Source organism: Helianthus annuus, chromosome 2, assembly GCF_002127325.2.
Source record: "Helianthus annuus cultivar XRQ/B chromosome 2, HanXRQr2.0-SUNRISE, whole genome shotgun sequence".
Lineage (NCBI taxonomy): Eukaryota > Viridiplantae > Streptophyta > Magnoliopsida > Asterales > Asteraceae > Helianthus > Helianthus annuus.
The window spans coordinates 162,031,808-162,058,855 of NC_035434.2; the positions used below are offsets into that span (position 1 = coordinate 162,031,808).

The 27,048-nt window shown below is 36.5% G+C and overlaps 2 protein-coding genes across 2 annotated transcripts; one reads left to right on the forward strand and one right to left on the reverse strand.

Annotated features, from left to right (window-relative positions):
- The first annotated feature begins 4,822 nt into the window (after positions 1-4,822).
- On the forward strand, positions 4,823-6,924 carry LOC110926393 (peroxidase 60). The gene is made up of 4 exons (XM_022170154.2): positions 4,823-5,054; positions 5,129-5,308; positions 5,396-5,558; positions 6,236-6,924. Exons 1-4 carry the CDS (start codon positions 4,824-4,826, stop codon positions 6,652-6,654), a joined length of 993 nt encoding a protein of 330 aa, XP_022025846.2. The 5' UTR covers position 4,823; the 3' UTR covers positions 6,655-6,924.
- A 13,209-nt stretch (positions 6,925-20,133) lies between these two features.
- LOC110907298 (NAC domain-containing protein 90) lies at positions 20,134-21,743 on the reverse strand. Its single transcript, XM_022152300.2, has 3 exons — positions 21,572-21,743; positions 20,658-20,953; positions 20,134-20,434 (listed from the first exon to the last, which is right to left on the reverse strand). Exons 1-3 carry the CDS (start codon positions 21,741-21,743, stop codon positions 20,273-20,275), a joined length of 630 nt encoding a protein of 209 aa, XP_022007992.1. The 3' UTR covers positions 20,134-20,272.
- Between the last annotated feature and the right edge of the window lie 5,305 nt (positions 21,744-27,048).

Sequence of the window (27,048 nt, forward strand, 5' to 3'; positions counted from 1 at the left end):
TCTTGCAGACGAAGAACTGGAAGTTCCATAATACATTTCTGGATTCTGTGGCAATGGAACTCTTTTTGCCTTTAATGTTTCCTCCTGATCCTTGTTTTCTAAAAGCTGCATGAAGTCGTTGATATTTGTAGTTCTCAACACTCCGTTATACTTCAAGATTTCCAAGAAACTACTCCATTGGGGAGGCAAAGCATCAGCAAACTTCTTCACCACTTCTGCTGTAGTTGTCGCTACTCCGAAATTGTTCAACTCTGTAAGCAAGTGATAAAACCGGCTTGTCAAGTCTCCCAAAGACTCCTTATCCATGCACGTGAAACAGTCAAATTCTTTCTTGAGAAGATCATGACGCAATTGACGTGTTGCTTCATTCCCTACTCCTCTGGTTTTCAACCCGTCCCACAGCTTCTTCGTTGTCTTGAAACTGACAAACTGGTGGTAGATATCTTTGCTTAACGCCTGAGTGAGAACGGCGTATGCTTTCTTTTCCAGATCATATGTTTTCTTTTGATCTTCAGGAAGATCAGCAAACGTAGCAGTATCTGAAGCAGCAACTTCTCTAGCTTGATCGAAATCTGTAGTGAAACGTATCCACAGTTCGGTGTTTTGACCAAGAACGTATGTACGAAATCTATCAACCCAGCCCGGATATTCGTTTAAGTGCATCAACTTTGGAGGTCGATTCAAACTCCCGGTTTCGCTTTCGCTCAATAAGATACTTTGAATGCTCGGAGTTTGATTCGATACTAACGCCCATTGACTTGACGATATGGCATTAGCTTGTGAAGATGTTGATACCGGAGATTCGGCCCATGAAGGAGATAGACTTGTACTCGTGTACTTTCCACTGTCTGGAGCCGGCGTACCCCACCATGAGGGAGTGGAACCTGTACTTGTGTAGTTTCCACTATCTGGAGCCGGAGTTCCCCACCAACTCGGATTCATGTTTGAACAGAAAAATGAATTCTATATGAATATCTTCGAAAGATAACAGCCAGCCGAAGGATCCTAGCTCAAAAGACAAGACAAACAGAAACTTGTTATATTTAAGCAGAAAAGAATTGAAAGATTAACACCTTGTTCGAAGGATCAACACTTGTTCGAAGGATCAACAGTGTTCGAAAGATCACTGTTGAATTTCGAACAATTGATTTCGAAAGATTCACAATCACAATTGAAGGATCCTTATCTTTCGAACAAAGATTTCGAAAGATTCACAAGTGAAAGATCCTTATCTTTCGAATATATATCCTTCGAATAGATTCCCTGGATCGAAGGATAAGTCTTTGACTTCGAAGGATGGGTCGAACGATGATTATCTATCGAAACTTCCTTGATCGAAAGATGATCTTTCGATGTCGAAGGATATCCTTCGATCGCTTCTGACACAGCTGACACTGAGATGACAGGTTGGTGAAAAGGTGATGGGTTGGTGGTCAACTTTCGGCAGAAAGGTATGTTCAGACCTTTCTTTCTACCAACTTTGATTTTACAAATAAAATATTCCCAAAATGGAAAATCTTATCCAGAAAATCCGGTCACCGGAACACACCGGAATTTGGCCGGAAATCAGCAAATTTCTTAAAAAAAAAAAAAGTTTTAAGTTACCCAACCCGCTTTTAACACACCCGGTTGGTTTAGAACACGTTTTTATGACAAGAAATGCAAGAAAATCACTAAAAACGGGTGCTAAACCAAGTGTCCAAACACACCAAGATCTTGTACAAACTCGGTTTTAACAAGGAAAAGAGCCTTAGCTCTGATACCACTTGTAGGTCCCTCGGAGGATGAGGTCAAACCTTAACCTTGTTATGCTAACACACTAGCAAGTGCGGAATCCAAGCTAGTGTGCAAACCGAGTTGAAACAAGCACAAACACAACACACAAAGTTCACCGATTAACACCACTTGTATTAATACGAATGAAAGGTTCCGGTTACAAGCTCAATGTTTACAAATCTGTTTTGCAAACTCTCTAAGTGTGTGTGTGTGTTCTGGACAGAATGCTCTCACTATCTCTCGAGTGTTTCTTGTCTGTCCAAGTCACTTATTAAATGAACACACTGCATGGCTATATATATACCAACACTGGTTGCATGGTCGAAGGATCAAACAGTCTGATCGAAACATCATCTATCGATCAAACAGTCTTCGAAGGATTCATACATACCTCGAAGGATGGCATATCCTTCGAGGTCCATCTGCATCCCTCGAACGGTATCTTTCGAGCTCTTCGAAGGATATACACAATCTTTCGAGCTCATCCTTCGACACACGACATTTTACAACCATATTCAAACTGTTTGACCAAGTCAAACCAGGAGGATGGTTGACTTGGTCAAACTTACAGGACTAACAAGAACATCGTTTTACATCATGACCGAATACAGACAAAGTACAGACACAAGTGCACCAACATATTTCACTAATCGGTCAATAAATCGCTAGTCGGCCCTAGTCGGTCGGGAAAAAAACGGAAAAAAACAAAAAAAATCGGAAAAAAAACAAAAAAAAATCGGAAAAAAACAACATAAATCGGAAAAAATCACATACTCCGGCCAAAACCTCCCAGATTCCGGTCAAAACTTGTCCACTTAAAAAATTACGTATAAAAATATATGTATATACGTATAAAACTTAAAATTATACATAAAAAGTCTGATCTGAGTAATCCCGATTAATCCCGAGTAATCCCGATTAATCGCTAGTCCTCACCCCACCGGCCGACTAGCGTCTAGCGAGTTCTACAACCTTGGGTACTAGCCATGGGGTTAAAATAGATCCAAAATTTGGCTTGGTAAATATCATATTCGAATCAAAGCTAAATACTAACTACTCGTTTTGTTCTAGCAACACAAACAATAAGTGTACAAGCAATAAGTGTACTGTGTACCATATCCTCCTTCGATGAAGCCGATTTGAAATATAGTTAGGTTGATGTGAAGACAAAGCGAATGGAGGATATATCAACCAGAACAATGTGTTAATAAAGTGTTTTGAAACATAGTTGGGTTGCTTGTGGTCGTGGGTTCGAGCCCCACGGTGGGCGCCAATGAAGAAACACCAAGTTCAACCCTAGGGTGTTCACTTGGGGGGGGGGTTGGTCTCGTTCACAAAGGTTGTTCCCCTTTCTTTCCTCGCCTTTGACTGCTTGATTCAAATCAGGTGCTGCAAAACAACATAACACCGTGAAGCTCGTTACAAGGAGGAGAGGTTAGGGGTTCTCATTGTGACCATCATTCGACGTGAGAATAAGAACTTGTTTTGAGGATGATAAGTGTGTATAAAGTTAGAGAGCAAGAGAGCGATTCTTAAACCTGGTATGAAGTTTTCTATTTATAGCGAAAGGGTTGTGAAGGAGGTAGGAGCGAGCTGGGCCTTAGCCAGTTGTCAATTCCGGAGAATATCCATTCGGTCTCATCTGGCAGGACAGGATCGTTAATCAAGATTAGGGTTTATTCTTTCCACCTCAGCGTCTCTTAGTACTTTCTGTTGGGTTGTCGCTAGCTATCCTTTGAGTATTATGCAGCAGGTTCCGAGGACCAAGGATTGGTGCCACGTGTCGTCCTTTTTCATTGGATGTCTTATGTGCTCCCTCTATCATTGTCGAGAATGAACCACGTTTTTCGCCAGCTCTGTCTGCCTTCATGCTCTACTTGAATGACGTTTTTTCTGTGATATGGTCCCTTGAGTGCTCATCCGCGCATGCTCTTTGTGACCATACCCCTTCCTCCACAATAATGATAAAATATGACCTGATTTTATCAATAATTCTTCAAACGACTCATGTTATTTTTGGCGAGGATGAATCAATATTGACTATATAGGTGTTGCTTTCATGAGTATTTATTTTAATTTATATGTGGTTTTGTTACTTCACTTTTAGATTCTAGAGTTTGTAAGAATTTTTAGAAGTTATACTATGTTTTGGTTTCTAAAAAAAATTGAAATATATTTAGATTTTAGTTTTTAAAATTCTTTTGGCAGATTATAGTGGGGTGAGCGGTTTATAATATTACAAATTTTCCGTCACTAATAGTGACAAATGTGACCGGAGAAGACATGTTTATGGTCTGTCTCTAAGTTATTCGTCAGTTTTTCGTTCGTGATAATTCAGCGGAAACCATATTGTTCATGTACGTATTCCCGACGGAGTATCACCGACAAATTCTCATCGGCAACTGCTTTAACCGACATATTTATGATAGATTGGGTCGTAGTCGGTATCGGTGATACTCATTGTTTAGTAGCGTTCCTAATTTCTTAAAGTGTATCACCGACATGTTAATGTAAGTACAAACCTTTAGTAACGGATTTCTGACAAATTTATCTGTCAGTGAAAGCCATTTGTTTTATAGCGTTTGTCGGCTATCCTTCTTCGAAGCTAGGAATACTCGGTAATCTATTGGTAAGGTTCCATGGATAGATGGGGAATGAGTAATTAAAGACATCATCAATGGATCAATAGTTGATATCATCCATTAGTGAAATTCATTTTTTTCTAGGAGTGAGTAAAGATATCATCAACAAAATAATGTATAATAGAAAAATAAAAGAGTAACCCTAACAACAATCTAATTAATTATTAAATAAAACATGTAACATAAATTATTGAAAAAGGGTCATCCTTGAATTCATTGAATAAAAAAAAGATTCAGAATTTTGAGTGTTATGTCCACACGTCTCTCCTGCCCACTACACACAACGTGAAAGCCATATTTATTATTCAAACAATAATCCCCCTTTATACCATCCTTATAAATACCAAACACTCATTTCTTCTTATTCACCCCAATTCAAATAACAATTTGCATAACAAAATGGCCATGCCAAATACTAAAGCAGTTGCATTAGCAATTGGGTTCATCTTTTTGAACTTTGCTGGCCAATGCTATGGCTATTACGGCTATGGCCTCCAGTATGGGTTCTATAATGGCAAATGTCGAACTTCAGATGTCGAAGCCATCGTAAGAAATACAGTCTACTACAAGTTCCTCAAAGACCGATCAATCGCACCTGCTCTAATTCGAATGCAATTCCATGATTGCTTTGTTAATGTAAGTTTCTTCAATTTTCATGCATGCAAATCAGTTTTGTAAGTCTATGGTTAATCATTCTCTATTTTCCAAAGGGGTGTGACGCATCGATTCTACTAGACGGGCCCAACAGTGAGAAGACCGCACCTCCGAACTTAAGCGTTAGAGGTTATGATGTCATTGATGCTGCAAAAGCAGCGGTGGAGAGTGTGTGCCCGGGAGTGGTTTCTTGTGCTGATATAATTGTTATGGCTACTAGAGATGTTATTTCATTTGTAAGCAGTTGATTTAGATGCATGTGATCATGCTGTAGAGTTTAACTATGTTTAATCTTTTAACATGATTTTATTTATTTAATGTAGAGTGGTGGAGGTAGATACAGTGTCCAAACAGGAAGAAGGGATGGACTTGTGTCTCTTGCACAAAATACAATTAGTCTCCCACCTCCTACCTCATCTGTATCGAGTGCGATTCGAACCTTTGCTCTGAAAGGACTAACCGCCACCGACATGATCTATCTTCTTGGTAAATCACCTAAAGTTTGAATTCCATCTATCAAAAGTGTTCAATGTAATAAGCAAGCATAACACTAAAAACATAGGACTTTTACTAAAATACAAAGCTGTCTGTGAATATATCAATCGCGGGTAATTCATATTGGAAAAACCTGTAAATCTGGGCGTGGGTAAAGACTTCACCGAATGACCACTGGTTACTTAGCTACGGATCATCGATATATTTCTCGTTTTACGTGAAGAATTTTTTGTTGCAAATTCATAATTAAAAAGTTTATACATAGAATTTTTAAAAGAAATAATTTTTCTAGCTTTTTGTTGTTAAAACTATGTTTTCTAGTAGAAATTAGTTTGAGTGAAAACAAATTATAGTTTGGCATATCTTAAAATGGTGGGGTCAGGTAATTATTTACAAGGGTTTTACACACTAAAGTATTATTATTTTTATATTGGAAAACAATATAACTACAATAATAATGTAAATAAAATGGTTGAGAAGGATGCATGAATAGTTACAAATGGATTTTAAACGAATTTCCATCCATCTGATACGTTCTCCTTTTAGCTAACATATTTCTTAGCTTGAGATAAAACACAATTCAAATCCAACCATAAGAGTAAATGGATTGGAATTTTTTTACTTCAATTATTGAAAAAATGTTTTCTTAATGTTTCTTTTTTTAACAGGTGGTCACTCGATTGGTATCGCTCATTGTTCTTTATTTAAAGATCGTCTTTACAACTTCAAGAAAACAGGAAAACCCGATCCTACAATGGATTTAGCGTTGTTAACATCGCTGAGGCGTATATGTGCTCAGAACGCAACCGTTGATCTCAGTGCAAACTTGGATCAAAATCCTTTTAGCTCTGCTGTTGTAGACAAATCTTTCTATAGTCAGATTATGATGCATAGGGGAGTCCTTAAATTCGATCAAGACGTGGCATTGGATAGTTTGAGCAAGTCCACTGTTGAAGCCATTGCGCGTTCATCTGATTTCAACACTAAATTTGGTCAAGCCATGGTTAAGATGGGTGCCATCCAAGTTCTCACAGGAAATCAAGGACAGATAAGGAAATCATGCCGAGCAATCAAGCTCCAACTTTAACTTCTAAAACAATTAATTTGCATGGTTTCCTTCATATTTTTTTTGTCATTTTTATCTGATGTTGTTCTGTGATTTTTTTTTGTTGTTGACATATCTTTAACCATTTGATTTTGTTTTCTATCGAGTAATGTATTTTTTTCTTCAATTTTTGCAAGGGTTTGGTTGAGAAGTTTTTTTTCTTTTTTTAAATATATGTATTAATGTTGTCAGATTGACAAAACTTTTGTGTTTGGAATTTAGATTTCCTCGTGTAATTTAACGAGTTGACCACCATACATGTGTTGCGGTGAGGTGATAGTTATAAATGTCTTTAGTATCACTATATGACTTATGAGATGCAAAAATTCTTTAATTTATGTAAAATATTCTTTTGATGTTGCTTTATACATCGCCACGATAAATCATTATGTATAGGAAGTGATTAATTTGATCAATAAAATGATTTAAAACCTTTAATAATGAAGTTGTACGTAAATTTGGTTCAAAGACAAATTATATTTTGCAAAAAAGATAAGATAAAATAGGTTTTCAAATTTTATATGTTTTTCATAAAATACAATTGATTATATGGGTGGAAGTTGGCTACAAAATCCGTTTTTTCCTACAAATTGTAAAAAGTCATAAAACACCATAACCATAAAACATGCTCAAAAGCTACAAATACCAAAGTGAAGATTACTAAAACATCATACTTGTGGGTTTTGAATGATAAGGCTTTAATTATCGAATGGATGCGTTTTATGTTGATTATCAGGTTGTGTTTTATGTTTATAGTTCTATGTTGGTGTGTTTGAAGTTTTTATAGGCTATTAGGGTTTGTATATTGTGTTTTAGTGATCTTCACTCTGTTATTTGTGAATTTTGAGTGTGTTTTACAACTGAAAATGTAGTGATTTATGGCTTTGTGCACTTTGTAGGAAAAAGGGACTTTGTTTATATATATGTATACAACAAATATATATATTCGTATTTTTAGGTTCAATCAATAAGCCATTAAAACTTGAATTGGTTATTCGTTAACAACTAATATTTTCTTAAACTTAAAAACTAAAAAAAATAGTTAATTTTTCATAAAGTTTTTTAATTCATACAACTTTACAACATTTGTATGCAATGAGATTTGTACATTGTTCTTTTATTGTTTTCCTTGCATATTATAGTTGTACTGTACAAGGAAAGTTGCTTTATATTTTGAAAGTTATATAAGCGGGTTTTAGAGAGAGAACGACGAGTACCGCTAGGGCTGTAAACGAACCGAACGTTCAACGAACCGTTCGTGAACCGTTCGGCGGGAAGTTCGTTTATGTTCGTTCGTTTAATAAACGTACGAACATGAACAAGAAATTCCGTTCGATTAGTTAAATGAACGAACATGAACAGGGGCCTCGTTCGTTCGATTGCGTTCGTGAATGTTCGGTAAGGTGTTCGTGAACATTCGTTGATTTGCGTTCGTTTATGTTCGTATGTTTGTGTTTTAATTTAAGATCTTTGTACTTTCTTATATTTTATTTGTACTTTTTATATTATTAAACTTTTATTTTGTAACACCCCGAAAACGGGTTTGGTAATTAAACCTCGTTAATACAAAAGGGTGGGTAAAATACCGTTAGTGGTGAAAGTAACCCGGTAAATATTAGGATTTAAATAAATAAACCTAATATTTAATAAAACGTTAATAAATGTTTTTAAGTAAATAAGGTTTATAAGAAGTCTGAATTAACGTGACTTAAAAACATAACGGGTTATGACTTCCCGAACCCGCTAAAGTAACAATGAATAATTAACCTAGTTAGTAGCATGTGATTAAGTGACTAATGGTGAGTTATAGCTCCATTTGATCAAAAGGAAACATGAGGGACCAATATTGCCAAGTGGGAAAGTTGTTTTATTAAAACAAAAGTTAAACACCAAAACACACACTTAAAGTGTGTGTTCTGGTCGATATATCCACAGGAGCCAAGAACATCTTGAGCTCAAAACCCTAACAAGCACAAATCAAGAAATTGGAAGGGCAAATCAAACCCAAATCGAAATTCAAGCACATATTCGTGATCACCAAGTCAAGGGGATCCTAAGGTATGTCGAATTTCTAACATTCATGAAGTTGTGAAAAGTTGATAATCATCCTAATCGCGAATTAGGCATGGATTATAGAAGCTATGGCTAAATTAGTGAAGTATACTTGCTTAGGAACGAAACCCTAAGTGATAATCATACATAACATGCTATAGATTGATGAATTTGGTGAATTAACACACTTAGATAAGTGGGTTTTGATGTTATGATGATTTTGATGATATAACTATGCCTAGGATCAACATGCATGATAACAAATAGAAGGTGTTTGATTAAACCATGAATTTGTGCACAAGATCATAATTGCTATGAAATGGGTTTAGTTGATTTGATGAAATTAATGTAGTATTGGTGTTTAAAAACGCTATAATAACTCGTATGAATGACTACTTGAACAAAATAGGGATTTTGTTAAGAGTTCATAATTGATTAGAAGTGCATCTTGACACAAGGATTAAACTCATGATTTATTATTGGGTTTAAAGAGAAAAATAGTCAAAGAATCATAAGGTGTAAAAGTCATGATTTGGAGTGACTAATCTAACAACCTTGTGAATAATGAATGATAGTTGGCGCTTAACAAGCTAGGTGAAGCTTGGGATGGAAGCGGGTCGATCGAAGCAAGTGATAAAAGAAAAGCGTAATTCGGATGCAAGGTAAGTGTAACTTACACCTTTCGTAGAGTAATTAGTTATTCTATAAGTTTTAAATTCGATAAAAACAATATTGGGAAATATGGATTCCCGACGCAATTGATACGAGTCAGGGCATATGCAATATTTGGTAAAAACCATGATGAAGGGTAAACATTGGAAAATGGTAATATAGCCGTAAATGTCAAGCATACAATGAATCTGGAAATGTTGCCGTATGGGGTAACTCATAATAAGGAAAGGAATAAAATGGTAATTTAGTCATGTGCCGACAAATATAAGTAAAAGTAATAAGACACCCTACGGCGTAAGTTGAAATGGGGTTAAATAACGAAATGGTATATATATGTAAATATATACCATTCTAAATTTAAATGCAAAATGTTTGGTCGTTTAGACCAAACGGGTCAAAGGGTGACTTGTAGTGCCATTTGACCAATGACGACTAATAAGTATGTGTCAAGTCTTATGCTTACAGGATAATAAAGGTTTATGGATTTAAAATGCTACGAATTAGCATATTATAGAGGCAAGGTATCGAAGCGGGTCAATAAATTGACCCGAGCCAGGTACGCGTAATTATAGTTGTGGATTATATACTTTATGGCCATATATGTGGTGAAAACCCTTCGTAGTAAATGAGGGGCTAATGTTGACTAAAATGCCCTCGAAGGATAAATAAGGCAAACAACCCATAAAGGTTGTTTAGGAACTTATATTAAGATCTTGTAATCTTTAGACGCGTATGAAAATAGTAGGTATAAACTATCAAGGGTTAAATGCCTTAAAATACGTGTTGTTGCAAAATAGCATATTTGAGGGGTAAGACTCGGGATAGATAGTCTATTACATTAAACTCACCACATTCATAGTTGTGGTGGAAAAACTAATCAAAATAAACGGGTGGGATTATGAGGCATAGAAGAAATGAGCGAAATTAGGCTTAAAAGGACATAAATGTCCTTAAGGGGTCAAAATAAGTACTTGAACATAAACGGGTTTAGAACGTGTAATAACCCATGATTTGAGCCTTGTACAATAGGAAACAATCGTATTGTTATGTTTACAAAAGAAATAGGGACCGCAGACAAGTTGTTAGATGAAATTACAAACGGGTCAAAAGTTGGTAAAAAGGATAATAAGCCGAAGAGTTAAAAGTCTTAAATTTTGATAATCCGGATGCTGGATTTTAACTCCAAATGATGGAGGATCAAGTTACAAGCACGTAGGAAGAAACGGTAGGTCAAACAGACAAACGGATTAAACGTTATGAACGTTGCCGTTTTAGGAAACGGCAAATTTGGAGAATTCTGCAGAGGCCACCGTAAATTACGGTAGCTACCGTAATTTACGGTAGGCCATATAACTTTACGCCATGAACCTCCTGATTTACGGTGGAGGAATAAACATTCAGGGGCTACCGTAAATTACGGTAGCCACCGTAATTTACGGTGGACCCTGTACAAAAAATGTATTTTTGATCAGTTTTGCTTCCCGGACTTGTTTAAATACGTTTTAAATCACGTATGACTAAAGCATTTCATGTTTTTATGAAATGTAGGTACTTTGTGGATGCCGGAAGAAGATCAAGCTCAACGAAGAACCGAACACGATATAGATACACGTTTCCGCACATTGCCACGTTGTAAATTTTAAACAACGAACTCGATTAAGTTATGTTGAATAACTTATGATTTGTTAAAAGTTTTAATAAACCCGCATTTATATAATATGTGTGGTCTTAACTACACATCTAATTGTGGTATTTTCATATAAAACCGTAATTTAGTAACTAGGGTGTTACAAGTTGGTATCAGAGCCTTGGTTTAAGAGATTCAAGTATGGTTGGAAAACTATGCTTGGACTTAAACCTTATGCTCTTAATAAAGATTGGTGTTCGGTTCGAGGCTTGATCGCAAATCCGATAAGTACACGTATGTTAATATTTTGCTAAATTGTTGTAAATAACACATAGGGCTATCGTGTAACACACGTTACCCCAACTAAACGATTGATGTAGTTGACGAAAATACGCGCGTTGACGCGTATAGTAGAAAAAGCCTTGTATTATAATACGGGCGGTTATTAAAGTTGACGTTACTAACTTTTGTGAATGTTTTAATTGAAGGACACTCGCGTTTGAAGACGACGAGAGTCAAACCAATTGTGGATATAATGATGGAACGGTCCGAAGTATAACAAGAGGAGCATGCTCACCGAGGACTAAATCGCGTAACGACCGCAAACAAGGTTAATGGCAAGGAACGCCCGTCGGGGCAAACATTACCAGGTGCACATTTTAAATAATTGCACAAATAGCAATATGCAACAAATGAGTAGAAATTGAAAGTTGCATATGTAGATTAAAACCTTGGAAAAAACCGAATAGAAAATGTATTCGGGATATTGTTTCCAAGAGAAACAAATAGAGGCATTACTTACATAGGGCGTGATGTGAAAACTATAAAAAGGTCATGTGTGTCATATGTTAATCGCTTACTCTGGCCAAGTACGTAGTGGCATATGATACCATGAACTTCTTATAGCGGACACATTCACACCCGATGTAGTAAGGACGGGGTGAGTGGGACAAATTAAAAAGTACCCAAATGAATTAGATAAGCAAAATATGTGATCACAATGTAAACGCACAGCCGAGTAACGGAAGCGTATTACATTAAGATAATGAGCCCGAGTGAAGGGACAAAGAAACACGTAAGATAATCAGAACATGTATTGGGAGGGGGTGTACTTACACTCGAACCCGGAAAATGCAAACATGTAAAATGATGTAGACATGTATTGGGAGGGGGTGTACTTACACTCGAACCCGGAAAATGCAAACATGTAAAATGATGTAGACATGTATTGGGAGGGGGTGTACTTACACTCAAACCCGGAAAAATGCAAACATGTAAAGTGATGTAGACATGTATTGGGAAGGGGTGTACTTACACTCGAACCCGAAGAATATAAACATGTAAAATGATCAAGATATGCATTGGGAGGTAGTGTACTTACACTCGAACCCGAAGAATACAAATAAGACTCTTAACAGGCCAATTTTGTAAAACACCAAATTTGAGAACGAAGTAGGAATATAAAAGTGAAACGAAGTCATAATACATACCATAAGGGTTGCAATAATAACGACTTCGGTAAAACACCCAGTTGGTGGGTAAGGATTTAAACACATGCGTAGACTGAGAAACAGGAACGCGAAATAGAAAGTCAAAAGACTCGGAATATGAGTCATGACTAAAAGATGATAAGAATTTTCGCAAACATAAATTTTGGTAATTGCGTTTAACCATTTCAAGGTTGGACGGGTAAAATAAAGAACGAAGTCTGACATTCATAGGTGATGAAAATTCACCTAAAATGAGTCAAACGAGTCAATTAAGGAAAATGGAGGGGCCAAAATGACCCACGGATCATGAACTAAAGCAAAGGGATCATAAGGGCCTCGTCTTAAAGAGACGAAAGCTTAAGAAAATAGCCTACGAGGTTAGGTGAAAGAACCTACGGGTCAATAGCGTAAGGTGAGGGAACTTGTTACGATTCCTCGCGTAAAACGAGAACGAAAAACAATAAATTAGGGGTTGTCAATTCCCTTGACATGAGTAATTGACATAGTTAAAGACAAAAACGTTAGACTAAAATTCAGATTTAGTAAGAAATAATATTTTTATAAATATAAATTCTGATAGGAATTTGAATAGTAAGCATAAAGGATTCAAGTCTTGACGCTGATAGGCGCAAGATGATATATTCGAAAAGTGATCTTTTTTTGAAAATAAAAGGTTGATATAAATTAAACATGCGTGACACGATCACGGTCAAGAAATGCAATGTGAAGTGGAATCACATTATAACCAAGCGAGCGGTAAAAAGTAACTGGACTAATAAGTCTAGTTAGTGAGACCGGTTAAGGTTATTTAAGTAATCTGGTTGCTTGTAAGCGGTAGATTCGGTATAACTAAACCGAATAAATGAATTTTGAAAACAGAAGAAATTGTTGCTAAAAGTGAAAGATTTCACTAAAGACCTTTAAACGGGTCAAGGTAACGGATTCACCAAGAGTTCGATAATATCTAAAAGCGATGGAAATCACTAAGTTAACTAAACAAGTAAAAATAACGGAATTACGTTATTTCAAGTTACATTATGTCGTATCAGGTACGTAGAGGTTCTGTAACCAAAAAGACATTACCATAATTTTTCTGGTAATACTAACAATTGGTTAAAGTATGAGTAATGCTTAAGAAATTACTCAAGTCGAAACGCATTGAGTTTAGAACTCAATGAGCTATGTAAGAAAAGGTTTCGAGGACGAAACCTCTTTAAGGGGGGTAGACTTGTAACACCCCGAAACCGGGTTTGGTAATTAAACCTCGTTAATACAAAAGGGTGGGTAAAATACCGTTAGTGGTGAAAGTAACCCGGTAAATATTAGGATTTAAATAAATAAACCTAATATTTAATAAAACGTTAATAAATGTTTTTAAGTAAATAAGGTTTATAAGAAGTCTGAATTAACGTGACTTAAAAACATAACGGGTTATGACTTCCCGAACCCGCTAAAGTAACAATGAATAATTAACCTAGTTAGTAGCATGTGATTAAGTGACTAATGGTGAGTTATAGCTCCATTTGATCAAAAGGAAACATGAGGGACCAATATTGCCAAGTGGGAAAGTTGTTTTATTAAAACAAAAGTTAAACACCAAAACACACACTTAAAGTGTCTGTTCTGGTCGATATATCCACAGGAGCCAAGAACATCTTGAGCTCAAAACCCTAACAAGCACAAATCAAGAAATTGGAAGGGCAAATCAAACCCAAATCGAAATTCAAGCACATACTCGTGATCACCAAGTCAAGGGGATCCTAAGGTATGTCGAATTTCTAACATTCATGAAGTTGTGAAAAGTTGATAATCATCCTAATCGCGAATTAGGCATGGATTATAGAAGCTATGGCTAAATTAGTGAAGTATACTTGCTTAAGAACGAAACCCTAAGTGAAAATCATACATAACATGCTATAGATTGATGAATTTGGTGAATTAACACACTTAGATAAGTGGGTTTTGATGTTATGATGATTTTGATGATATAACTATGCCTAGGATCAACATGCATGATAACAAATAGAAGGTGTTTGATTAAACCATGAATTTGTGCACAAGATCATAATTGCTATGAAATGGGTTTAGTTGATTTGATGAAATTAATGTAGTATTGGTGTTTAAAAACGCTATAATAACTCGTATGAATGACTACTTGAACAAAATAGGGATTTTGTTAAGAGTTCATAATTGATTAGAAGTGCATCTTGACACAAGGATTAAACTCATGATTTATTATTGGGTTTAAAGAGAAAAATAGTCAAAGAATCATAAGGTGTAAAAGTCATGATTTGGAGTGACTAATCTAACAACCTTGTGAATAATGAATGATAGTTGGCGCTTAACAAGCTAGGTGAAGCTTGGGATGGAAGCGGGTCGATCGAAGCAAGTGATAAAAGAAAAGCGTAATTCGGATGCAAGGTAAGTGTAACTTACACCTTTCGTAGAGTAATTAGTTATTCTATAAGTTTTAAATTCGATAAAAACAATATTGGGAAATATGGATTCCCGACGCAATTGATACGAGTCGGGGCATATGCAATATTTGGTAAAAACCATGATGAAGGGTAAACATTGGAAAATGGTAATATAGCCGTAAATGTCAAGCATACAATGAATCTGGAAATGTTACCGTATGGGGTAACTCATAATAAGGAAAGGGATAAAATGGTAATTTAGTCATGTGCCGACAAATATAAGTAAAAGTAATAAGACACCCTACGGCGTAAGTCGAAATGAGGTTAAATAACGATATGGTATATATATGTAAATATATACCATTCTAAATTTAAATGCAAAATGTTTGGTCGTTTAGACCAAACGGGTCAAAGGGTGACTTGTAGTGCCATTTGACCAATGACGACTAATAAGTATGTGTCAAGTCTTATGCTTACAGGATAATAAAGGTTTATGGATTTAAAATGCTACGAATTAGCATATTATAGAGGCAAGGTATCGAAGCGGGTCAATAAATTGACCCGAGCCAGGTACGCGTAATTATAGTTGTGGATAATATACTTTATGGCCATATATGTGGTGAAAACCCTTCGTAGTAAATGAGGGGCTAATGTTGACTAAAATGCCCTCGAAGGATAAATAAGGCAAACAACCCATAAAGGTTGTTTAGGAACTTATATTAAGATCTTGTAATCTTTAGACGCGTATGAAAATAGTAGGTATAAACTATCAAGGGTTAAATGCCTTAAAATACGTGTTGTTGCAAAATAGCATATTTGAGGGGTAAGACTCGGGATAGATAGTCTATTACATTAAACTCACCACATTCATAGTTGTGGTGGAAAAACTAATCAAAATAAACGGGTGGGATTATGAGGCATAGAAGAAATGAGCGAAATTAGGCTTAAAAGGACATAAATGTCCTTAAGGTGTCAAAATAAGTACTTGAACATAAACGGGTTTAGAACGTGTAATAACCCATGATTTGAGCCTTGTACAATAGGAAACAATCGTATTGTTATGTTTACAAAAGAAATAGGGACCGCAGACAAGTTGTTAGATGAAATTACAAACGGGTCAAAAGTTGGTAAAAAGGGTAATAAGCCGAAGAGTTAAAAGTCTTAAATTTTGATAATCCGGATGCTGGATTTTAACTCCAAATGATGGAGGATCAAGTTACAAGCACGTAGGAAGAAACGGTAGGTCAAACAGACAAACGGATTAAACGTTATGAACGTTGTCGTTTTAGAAAACGGCAAACTTGGAGAATTCTGCAGAGGCCACCATAAAGTAGCTACCGTAATTTACGGTAGGCCATATAACTTTACGCCATGAACCTCCTGATTTACGGTGGAGGAATAAACATTCAGGGGCTACCGTAAATTACGGTAGCCACCGTAATTTACGGTGGACCCTGTACAAAAAATGTATTTTTGATCAGTTTTGCTTCCCGGACTTGTTTAAATACGTTTTAAATCACGTATGACTAAAGCATTTCATGTTTTTATGAAATGTAGGTACTTTGTGGATGCCGGAAGAAGATCAAGCTCAACGAAGAACCGAACACGATATAGATACACGTTTCCGCACATTGCCACGTTGTAAATTTTAAACAACGAACTCGATTAAGTTATGTTGAATAACTTATGATTTGTTAAAAGTTTTAATAAACCCGCATTTATATAATATGTGTGGTCTTAACTACACATCTAATTGTGGTATTTTCATATAAAACCGTAATTTAGTAACTAGGGTGTTACATATTTATTTTATTTCCCTAACAATTAAACTAGGAAACCCATTTTCACCTTGTTTATGCATCATTTCCCTTTCATTTCTCATTATTTACATCCACGAATACAATCGACATCCGTTCCACAATAAGGGTTCAAGTTCGAGTGCTACTCTCTGGGTCATCTATCTTTATCCTTCGTCGCGTTCGCCAAATTTATTTGTGTTCGAATGTGTTCGTGAATCGTTCGCGAACACGCTCATTTCCTTAATGAACGAACACGAACATAAAATCTCGTTCGGTAAGTGTTCATGAACCGTTCGTGAACACATTTATTTCCTTAACGAACGAACACGAACAATGCCTTGTTCGTGTTCGTTCGGTTCGTTTACAGCCCTAAGTACCGCCGTTTCTGGTGGTGCACGCGGCAGCGCACGGCTGCACACGGTGGCGGAACCACGTGCTTTCTTAGCTCAGTTAATTGCTCTACCAAGTGATAGAACAGACCACATAAAATCCGGTACCTCTCTCCGATTTCAGTTTTTACTCTTGGCTTACCGCCAATTCTAGCTGAATCACCGCGGCTTCGCTGGCGGGCTTTGAAGATGACACCGCCGGATGTTCGTGTTACCGCCAACAGCTAGTTGTTTATGGGATTATGTCTCAGGTAAAGAACCGACCCCTGTTTTTGTGGTTTTTTTAGGGTTTTTCTATGTGAATCAATTTCACTTCTTGATTTTTGATTACAAGCCGTGATAAAAAATCTGTCCAACTTGAATGTTTTTACCTAAATTAAATCCCTTTTATGTAGATTTCATGATTTTATTTGACTTGGGTTTTTCCCTTTTTAATTTTTGATGCATTAAGAAGATAAAGAGATATGTTGTTGTAGACGATGTTAAGGTCACCGACGATGTTTCAACTTCCGTCTCCGAAGCCTCTCTCATTGGAAAAACAATTAACCATATGATACTGAACGAAGACAACAACATGAACCATTATGTCACGTTGGTTACTAGGGCTGTGGATGGTAAAATTAAATCACGTTAGTCTTATTTGTTTGTATGATGTTTCCGTTTTAATGAGCTTAGGAAATGAATGAATCACAAATAGTAGATTAGTATTGTGCACTTGCTACTTTAATTTATGTATGTTTTATGTATGTAAGCCACTGTTAGTTATTAGTTGAAAGAGTTCATACTCATACTTCATACTTGAAGGCTATATTAAGATACAATTCAGTAGTGTATCTTTTTTAATACTTGATTAAAGCATGTCTTTAACAACTTTTGGTGATTATAATCTCAAAAGTAATTTATACTAGACTTTGCTGTTTTACTAAACATTTATGTATGCATGTTAATATATCATTAAACAAATTTGCTTTATTCTGCCCTTGCTACTTTAATATATCATTGCCACTTGACTGTTATTACATTTCTTATGAACATTTGATGACTTTAACTTGAACTACTCTCATATTGTTCATATATGTGTTTATAGGTCCTAAGATAAAAATATTCTAAGGGCGGTTTCATGGTTACTTAGCTAATAACTTATACTTTTCATCATACAAGGGTATGAAACATGTATGTTCTCTTATCTCGATTTCAAGGTATAGAAGACAGTGGTAACTTTTAATATTCTCATGTTTATATAGAATGAATGTTTATGATATCGTCGTTCGTATTTACACTATAATTATTTTGAATTCATTTGGTTATTGATGTTGATGGCTCAAAAGACGTCATTGTAACATCGCTCTCATTTATATATATATATATATATATATATATATATATATATATATATATATATATATATATATATATATATATATATATATATATATATATATACTTTTTCAAGTTTGGCCTTTGTGCATACCACGTGTTGATTACTATGTATTGTTGATTTCGACACATATGAAGTCAACCTTTCAACTAAACCCAAGAAGGCGGTAGGTGATGATGATATATGGGTGAAAGCTACAGACACATTGAAAGATGCCTTGGATGATAAAGGATGGGCTTATGAAGTTGATGAAGGTCACACCTTTTATGGCCCAAAAATTGATCTCAAGATTAAGGATGCCCTTGGTAGGAAGTGGCAATGCTCTACCATACAGGTACTTATGAATGGGCTAATCCAGTTTTTGTTTTAACTTTCAACGTGTTTGTTTAAAGACTAGCTTTAAGGGAAACGGTGTGGATAGAAAGCATGGTACATATGTTCTTGCAACCACTTGATATATACATGCTTTAAAAATAAATTTAAATTGTTTCAATATGATTTGAAGGTATTTAAATATCCTTTATATCTGTTGTTGTTTCGGGTCTAGGGTTAATCTAAACAGTCACAAGGTTGGATCATAGATTCGAAGGGCTAAATAACATATGCATTTAACAGATAAAAACATGATTCGGGGGTAAATCTACCCAGTTTGCCCTCAATGAGATTTACATAAGTCGACTGTAATAAGATGAAAAAACTGATAAAACCGTTTATATATGATAATTTTGTGCAGCTACCCCCAAGGAAGACTGCACCTCCTACAGTTTCTTATCGGAATTCTATAAACAAGAAAAATGTAAGCAATTGTGAAATGTGAAGGAAGAATAGATGTTTAGGAGTTTATACAATTGATACAGTTGGGTTACCATTTTTGTTATTCTATTAGCATTGATTGCATAACTGGAATTTGTGAATCTGATCGACTGCATGTCACTTTCGTTGCCCACGACGCAACGCGCACGCATCACTTTTCTAGTTATGAAATAAATTAGATTGTTTAGAAATACTCATAATGACATGAATTAAAAGAAACAAATATGTTTAAATCAACGAAAGTTAGCTTTCGATCAAAGACAAAACTAATGTTATAGAGCACCTCTAACATATGAAGTGGAGAGACTGTGAAAGGCCTCCGTCTTATGTGGTGGAGAGAGGGAGAGAAGAATCCCATAAAATTGTGAGAAAGGAAGAGATCCGTGTTCTTATGGTTGACTATATATATCCCCAACTCAAGAGTCAAGACTATCATGACAATTTTCATAAAAGAATATATATTCTAACAACAAATAACATGTATGTCTGTGCACATGTTCAACTTTTTGACAATTTTTAACTAGAGCATGCTTATAAGACTACATGTGTTAAAATCAACGCAATAACTTATTATGTGCTTAAAACTAATATTCTTTTACTATATATTCTTTGATCTTGACGCATATTAATATATATCTTTTTTAATAATGATATATTCTCACTCACGTCTATCTCGAACATGAGAAATTGTCTCATCTCTTTTTATCATTATATATGCATTATAGACCACTTCAAATAGTTTACATACATATTGATTAATTATAAACACCGTACGGTTAGCACTATCACATATATTAATTAAAGGCAAAATCAACACCAAGGACTTTTGATCTACGCGGAATTCATTTATTTATTGTTATATATTACTTAATTTCAACCACCAAATTGTTTCTACGACTCCTTCATTATCCACTATATTAAACCTTTTGATGGTTGACATTAGCTATTGAACTGCTCGTTGACTTATATGTTTGTAGGATTTATAATGTTTCTTGAAGTTGATGCGCCCCTACTCGCCTCGGGTCTGACCATCTCTGTTGACCCTATCCCGGATGGCCGCCTATCGAATGATCGTCTAGTTCTTGATACCACATAAACTCTGCATAAGCTCAACTCGTGCCGTAGCTACAAAAAGTTAAACCAAGTTCATTAACATGACTAATCATTCATAGTTTCACAATCTGAATTCCATTAACTATATGTTACACTACTACATAAATACTCATTTCTATATATTGCAAGTTTTCAGCCTCCTTTTGGATAAACCTATGTTACTTTGTGTTAAGTGAAATAAATATCTTAGACTATTTTATATCATTATATATGCGTTATAGAACACATGGAGTACCTTTCTAATGGGGACAGCGTTGGTACCACCAACGTCTTCTTCAATGGCTCGATATTCATTCATTTTCCATTCGGTTTTCTTCACTTTATTCGACTTCCCTTCATAAAACACCATCGTTTTCTTCACTCCAATCACTTTGTTTTCTGATGAATAGACATACGTCGGTGAACCAGTCGCTTTCCAGTAGCCAGAGGCTGTGGTCCGGCTAGGCCGTCTTCCTTGTTCTTCCCTTTCTTGTCTTGGCACAAAAAAGAACCACTGCTCAGTGTCCCGTCGGCATAACTCTCCGGCTAACCCTACACGCAGAATCCTTAACACTACTAAACAAAAGAGTATCGCTTTAATTTTTTTAAGTAATTTTTTTTAAGTCCGTGGTAAAAAAAAAAAAAAAAAAAAAAAAACTAGTATTTTTTAGTTTGTTTTACAGAAAAAGTTGGTAAACGTATATTCTCAAATCCATCAGTAAAAAACTATTACTTTTTTGTTTTAAATCCGTTGGTAATTCCATTAGTATAAAATAACCTTTTTGCTTTGTTTCTTATATTTGTCGATAATCCATCGCTAAAAGCCCGTCGGTAATCTGTCAAAAACACATTATCCACGCCCATATTTCCTACAGACTATAACCAGAACAGAACCTCATAGTAACCACCTATAATGACAGATTTTTGATAGAGTCGTCCGTCGGTGATATTCTTTTTTTAGCAAAGTGGTATTCAGTGGCGGATCAAGAATTTTATTTTAATGAGTTCGTTTTGGTAAATTCTTTTTAATTCTCACTAATTTTTTCTAAATTATATAAGGTTCTCACTATTTTTTCCATTTTTTCCTAACATACTGGGTTCCTGGGAACCCATAAATGTGGGCTGGATCCGCCCCTGTTAAGAATGATATATTGTCATAAAAATTCTTACTTGGAAGGTGAGAGGGATTGTGTTCATAGACATTGACGGTGGGGATGACGCGGTGGAGATCATGTGTTCTTCGGTTCTGGAGCTTGTTCGAGAGGTAGAACAAAATGAGTTCTTCTTCGGTTGGGTAGAATCGATAGATGACGGAGCGCAGGTGGGGATCGTGTTGGGACATCCTACGTTGTTGGTGAATTAACTACTTTAAAAGTGTGTGTTTATATAGTCCTTGGTGAATGAGATGGTTGCCGAGTAAAAATGGAAAAATGGGACAATGACAGAAGGTCTTGAACAAGTCATGACCAGACCTTCATGCTACCATGTCCACTACTTTGGCTTGTTTTATTGAACTAGTCAGCTTTGTAATATATCTCCTTTTTAGTGAATTACGGAACTAGCCCCTAGAGATTTTTTTTTTCACATCTATCATGTGTGTATAATTAAGAAGTAGGGACGATTTTAAGTTTAACTCGTTTAACTTAAAAGCGATGGTATTATTACCGGACAAGTCATTGATTCGGCAAACCGGCTGGTTCAATGGTTGGACCTGTCAAACCAGTTTTGAAAATTGGATTACATCAAAGAATATTAAAGTTTAACACACACATATAGTGAGATTTTCACAAGCTAGTATCGGTTTGATTCGTTACAGTACATGCACTCGTTATAACAACCGAAAGAGAAGAGACCCAAAAAATAAAATCGTGATATGCCCAAAAGGATCTTGACCTAGTGATCGAAAACCATAAACGTTAACACCGGTTAGAATTGTTAATGCAATCAATTGGTTAGTAGTGTTAATCAGGGGCGGACCTGGTGTAGTCCGAGGCGTAGCCCGGGCTACGGCTCAACTTTTATCCGGTAGTGTAACACCCCGAAAATATTAATGTCACATTTTAAACTAAATATCAGTAGTAAGTTAAGATAAAAGACTAGGAAAGATAACCTAGTTAGTAAGAAATCTTAACATAATGTGATAAAGTATAATTAAATGCCCTTTTCTATGGCTCATGTATAATTGAGGGACCAAACTTGTCAAATCTGGAACTTCAATTATTACTAGTAAAATGACACACCAAACAGACACCTAAGTGTGTGTTTGATCGACCAAGAACGCAGGCAACAAAGGGGATTTCCCCTCAAACCCTAATATTCACAAAATCCATCAATTGAAGGTTCGAATCAAGTCCAAATTGAAATCTGAACATAGATTTGTGATCACCTTGACTAAGGGATTGTAAGGTATGCAAAATTTCATGATTTGGTTCTACCTTAAATTTTAGATAAATTCATGAGGTTCAAATCTGAACATGCATGATGTTTGTTTTGATTGAAATAGTGTATAGGGATGAACCCTAGTAGATTTCTTGTTGAAATTTAGCCTAATTCTTGTAAAGTTCATAATCACCATTAGAGGTGATATGAGGATTTTGTAGATTAGTATGGGAAATTAGGATTATGATGATATCCTAGTGTAATTCAGGTTCAATGAAATAGGTCCAGAAGTATTGATGTGAAAAATCTTGTGAAATTGCTTAAATAAAAGTTTATCATGGCTAAATGATGAATGATTAACTTAATTGTGAATTGCCAGAAAATCGTGCACATAAGATGCTTGATAAAATGCCTAAAAGACATTAATCGACACAAATGTGGTGTTGGGAAGTCATGAGCCGAATGGTTCTAATGATAATTGGCCTGTATGATTTAGGCAATACGAGTGAGGCGTCGGGAAGTCAAGCCGGTGCGGACGCTCGTCTAAAGGGAAAGCTTTAAGGTACGTGGTTAACGCTACTTTAATATTGATGATTTAGTTTTCATTTTAATGGTTTACTAGTTTGAACAAATTAGAGTTGTGTTGGTTGGGTTGTCTAAAATGAGGGACTTCATAATGGCAACCCAAAACGAGCTAAAATGGTGGGTACAAACCGGGTAACGGAAGTACCTCATCCGTAGGCCATAAACCCGTGTGTCGGGGAATGGGAAGAATACTATTAATACGCAAACCCGTAATGGGAGCGTGTGTATTGAAGCAAGGGATCCGAAACGTGTCATACTTGTTGCAAAGAAATGCCCCGTACTGCGCTTTAATGACTTAAAAGTGCAGAAATTAGTATAAACGGGTCAAAACAGCAAAGTAGGAAAGATATGCAGAAGCTACCGTAAATTACGGTACCACCGTAATTTACGGTGGAGGGTAAATCTTTACGGTGATTCTCTACTGATTTACGGTGGAACCATAAACGTCCAGCGCCCACCGTAAATTACGGTGACCATCGTAATTTACGGTGGAGCCCTGCCAAAATTGTCAAGTTTTGTAGGATTTCGTATTTCGAATCCGTTTTAAGCATACACTTAATTATGTGAAATTTGAAGGATTCTAACATTATTATTTTGCTAAATTTCCAGCTTTCAAGTAAGTCAATCAAGCGGATGGCGATCAACACAAGGCTTATGAACCGAACACATTCAAGAAGAAGATCTTCACTTTTGTCTTAGATGTTCGTTAGTGATAATTTTGTAATGAAAGGAATACTTATGTATCCCTTAAGTGTTGTGGGGGTTTTTAAACACTTATGTGCTAAATTAGGATCAATATTAGTGTTGTGTTTTAAATGATTATTATCTTTCTTATCTAGTCGGTAAAAATATTGGGTATTTTAAATTAGAGTCTTACAAGTTGGTATTCAGAGCTAAGGTTAAAGAGAATTGTGTTCGGTTCAAGGCTTGATCAACATCCGGTAAGAATTTATTTAAAGCAAATTAAATTTAAAAAGATTAAAAAGGGTAACGATTTATTGTGTATGGGAGGAGTATAGTGATATACTCGAACCCGGGAAGTACACTTAGTATAAATGATAAGGCAAAGTTATATACTTGGCCGAATAATGAGTACGAAGTCTCATGTAAGGGCATGAGAGCGATTGAACAAGATTATTTATCGAATCATTTTAACATTTCAGTAAGAAGATGTCGGGAGGTGCTAGTGACAATGTTCTATCCCTCACTACCGACGAGTTGAAAGAGAAGATTGCCGAGGAAGTTGGAAGGGCCATCGAACCAAGATTTGTGGAAAGAATGCAAAACACCTTACTTTCGACTATGGAGGAAAAAATTGGTGAATTAAGAGAAGACCTTACCAGTGATAGAGGCAAGGCTAAGGAAAAGAAAGGTTGTTCTTACAACAAGTTTATGGCGTGCAAGCCCCCGATTTTCAATGGAGAGGTAGATCCAATTGCTTGTCAAAGGTGGATAAGCGATATTGAGGGTGTTTTCGAACAAACGCATTGTGATGAAAGTGACTTCGTGGCGTATGGAACTTGCCAACTTAGAGGCCAAGCCAAGGATTGGTGGGACAACCTCAGAAACGAATGGGGTGTTGAAACAATAAGGGCAATGACTTGGGAAGATTTCAAAGTACCATTCCTCAAACATCATAGCCCCAAGGCAGTGATAAATAAGATAAAGGAGGAATTCATGCAACTGAGGCAAAAGGGTGAAACCGATGATAAAATTACGGGGATGTTCATGGATAAGCTCAAGTTTTGTGATGACTTGGTCAAAACTGAAGAACAGAAAATTTATTATTATCACACCATGCTTAGGGCTGAATATAGGGAGTTCATGACCCCCTCACATTATGAAAGCCTCACTGATATAATCAATGCGGCGAGGGAACGCGAGATTGAACTAAAAAGGCAAGTTGAAAGAGGCGAAAGAAGGGCCTTGGATGAAAACCCGAGTCCCGCAAAGAAGCCAAAGGTAGCTGAATCTTCGAAGAAAGGAAGTGCAAAAGGAGGTTCTCCGAGTTGCAAAACATGTGGACGCACTCATAAGGGTGAATGCTACTTCAAGAACAAACCTTGTGTGGCATGTGGCAAGATAGGGCATGGGGTTGCAAATTGCCCAGACAAAGTAACGGTGTGCTATAAATGTTACCAACCGGGTCATAAAAAGTCAGAATGTCCGGAATTGGTGGGAAAGAAAGAGAGTGCCGACTCTAGGGATGAGACCCCAAAAGCTAAGGCAAGGTCGTTCCAAATCACTGCTGCTGAAGCAAAAATGGAACCCGACGTGGTTACAGGTATATTTACTGTAAATTCGATCCTTGCACGTGTTTTATTTGATACAGGTGTGAATAAGTCTTTTGTTTCACATAGATTTATTCAAAACCCCTTGTTTACATTAACGAAATTACCTATGCCAATGGAAGTAGAAGTAGGTAATAACAAAAGTTTTCTTGTTTGTGATGTATGTCGGGAATGCAAATTGAATATCGATGGCGAGGAATACTCCATTGATTTAATACCCATGTCCATGGGTGAATTTCAAGTGGTCGTAGGAATGGATTGGCTATCCCGCTACCATGCTAAGGTGATATGCTTACGTAAGGAAATACACCTAACGTCTCCGAGCGGAAGGCGTGTCATCATCTATGGGGAGAAGGCTTGTAATCCCATGATATGCTCGATGGTAGAAGCCCGCAAGTTTATACTACACGGGTGTAAGGCGTATTTAACTTACGTACGTGACGTCGAAAAAGAAACGCCAAGGATTGAAGACGTACCTGTGGTGCGTGAATTTGAAGATGTCTTTCCCGAGGATCTTCCGGGAATGCCACCAGAGCGCGAAATAGAGTTCGGGATTGAACTGACCCCGGGTGCTAAACCAGTTGCTAAGACACCTTATAGATTGGCACCGTCAGAACTACAAGAATCAATGTCTCAGTTACAAGATTTACTTGAAAAGGGATTCATCCGGCCTAGCGTGTCTCCTTGGGGAGCTCCCGTGCTATTTGTAAAGAAGAAGGACGGGAGCATGCGGATGTGTATTGATTACCGGGAGTTAAACAAACTCACGGTAAAGAATCGATACCCACTTCCGAGAATCGACGACTTATTCGATCAATTACAAAGCGCTAGCTGGTTTTCAAAAATCGATTTGAGATCGGGATACCACTAATTAAGGGTAAAGGAAAATGATGTACCAAAAACGGCATTCCGAACACGATACGGACATTTCGAATTTCTCGTGATGTCTTTCGGATTAACGAATGCGCCCGCGGCTTTCATGGACCTCATGAACCGGGTTTGCAAACCGATGCTCGATAGATCGGTGATTGTTTTTATAGACGACATCCTCGTTTATTCAAGAAACGAGGCGAAGCACGCTAACCATTTACGAGAAGTATTGGAGGTATTAAGGCGGGAAAGATTATATGCTAAATTCTCAAAATGCGCCTTCTGGATACGAGAGGTGCAATTCCTAGGGCACGTCATAAGTGCCGAGGGAATATTGGTGGATCCGTCGAAGGTGGAAGCGGTGTCAAAATGGAGCCCTCCAAAGAATCCATCCGAAATTAGAAGTTTCTTGGGGTTGGCAGGTTACTATCGGAGATTCATTCAGGATTTCTCCAAAATCGCAACGCCGTTGACCAAATTGACCCGCAAGAATGAGAAGTTCGTCTGGGGAAGCGATCAAGA

Excerpts from the sequence above, each read along its gene's own strand:
- LOC110926393 (XM_022170154.2), top strand. The coding sequence starts at position 4,824 with ATGCCAAATACTAAAGCAGTTGCATTAGCAATTGGGTTCATCTTTTTG. Across the intron at positions 5,055-5,128 it reads TCCATGATTGCTTTGTTAAT|GGGTGTGACGCATCGATTCT; the intron begins GTAAGTTTCTTC and ends TATTTTCCAAAG. Across the intron at positions 5,559-6,235 it reads CGACATGATCTATCTTCTTG|GTGGTCACTCGATTGGTATC; the intron begins GTAAATCACCTA and ends TTTTTTTAACAG.
- LOC110907298 (XM_022152300.2), bottom strand. The coding sequence starts at position 21,743 with ATGTCCCAACACGATCCCCACCTGCGCTCCGTCATCTATCGATTCTAC. Across the intron at positions 20,954-21,571 it reads CAATCCCTCTCACCTTCCAA|GGTTAGCCGGAGAGTTATGC; the intron begins GTAAGAATTTTT and ends TTCTGCGTGTAG. Across the intron at positions 20,435-20,657 it reads ACGCTGTCCCCATTAGAAAG|CTACGGCACGAGTTGAGCTT; the intron begins GTACTCCATGTG and ends AACTTTTTGTAG.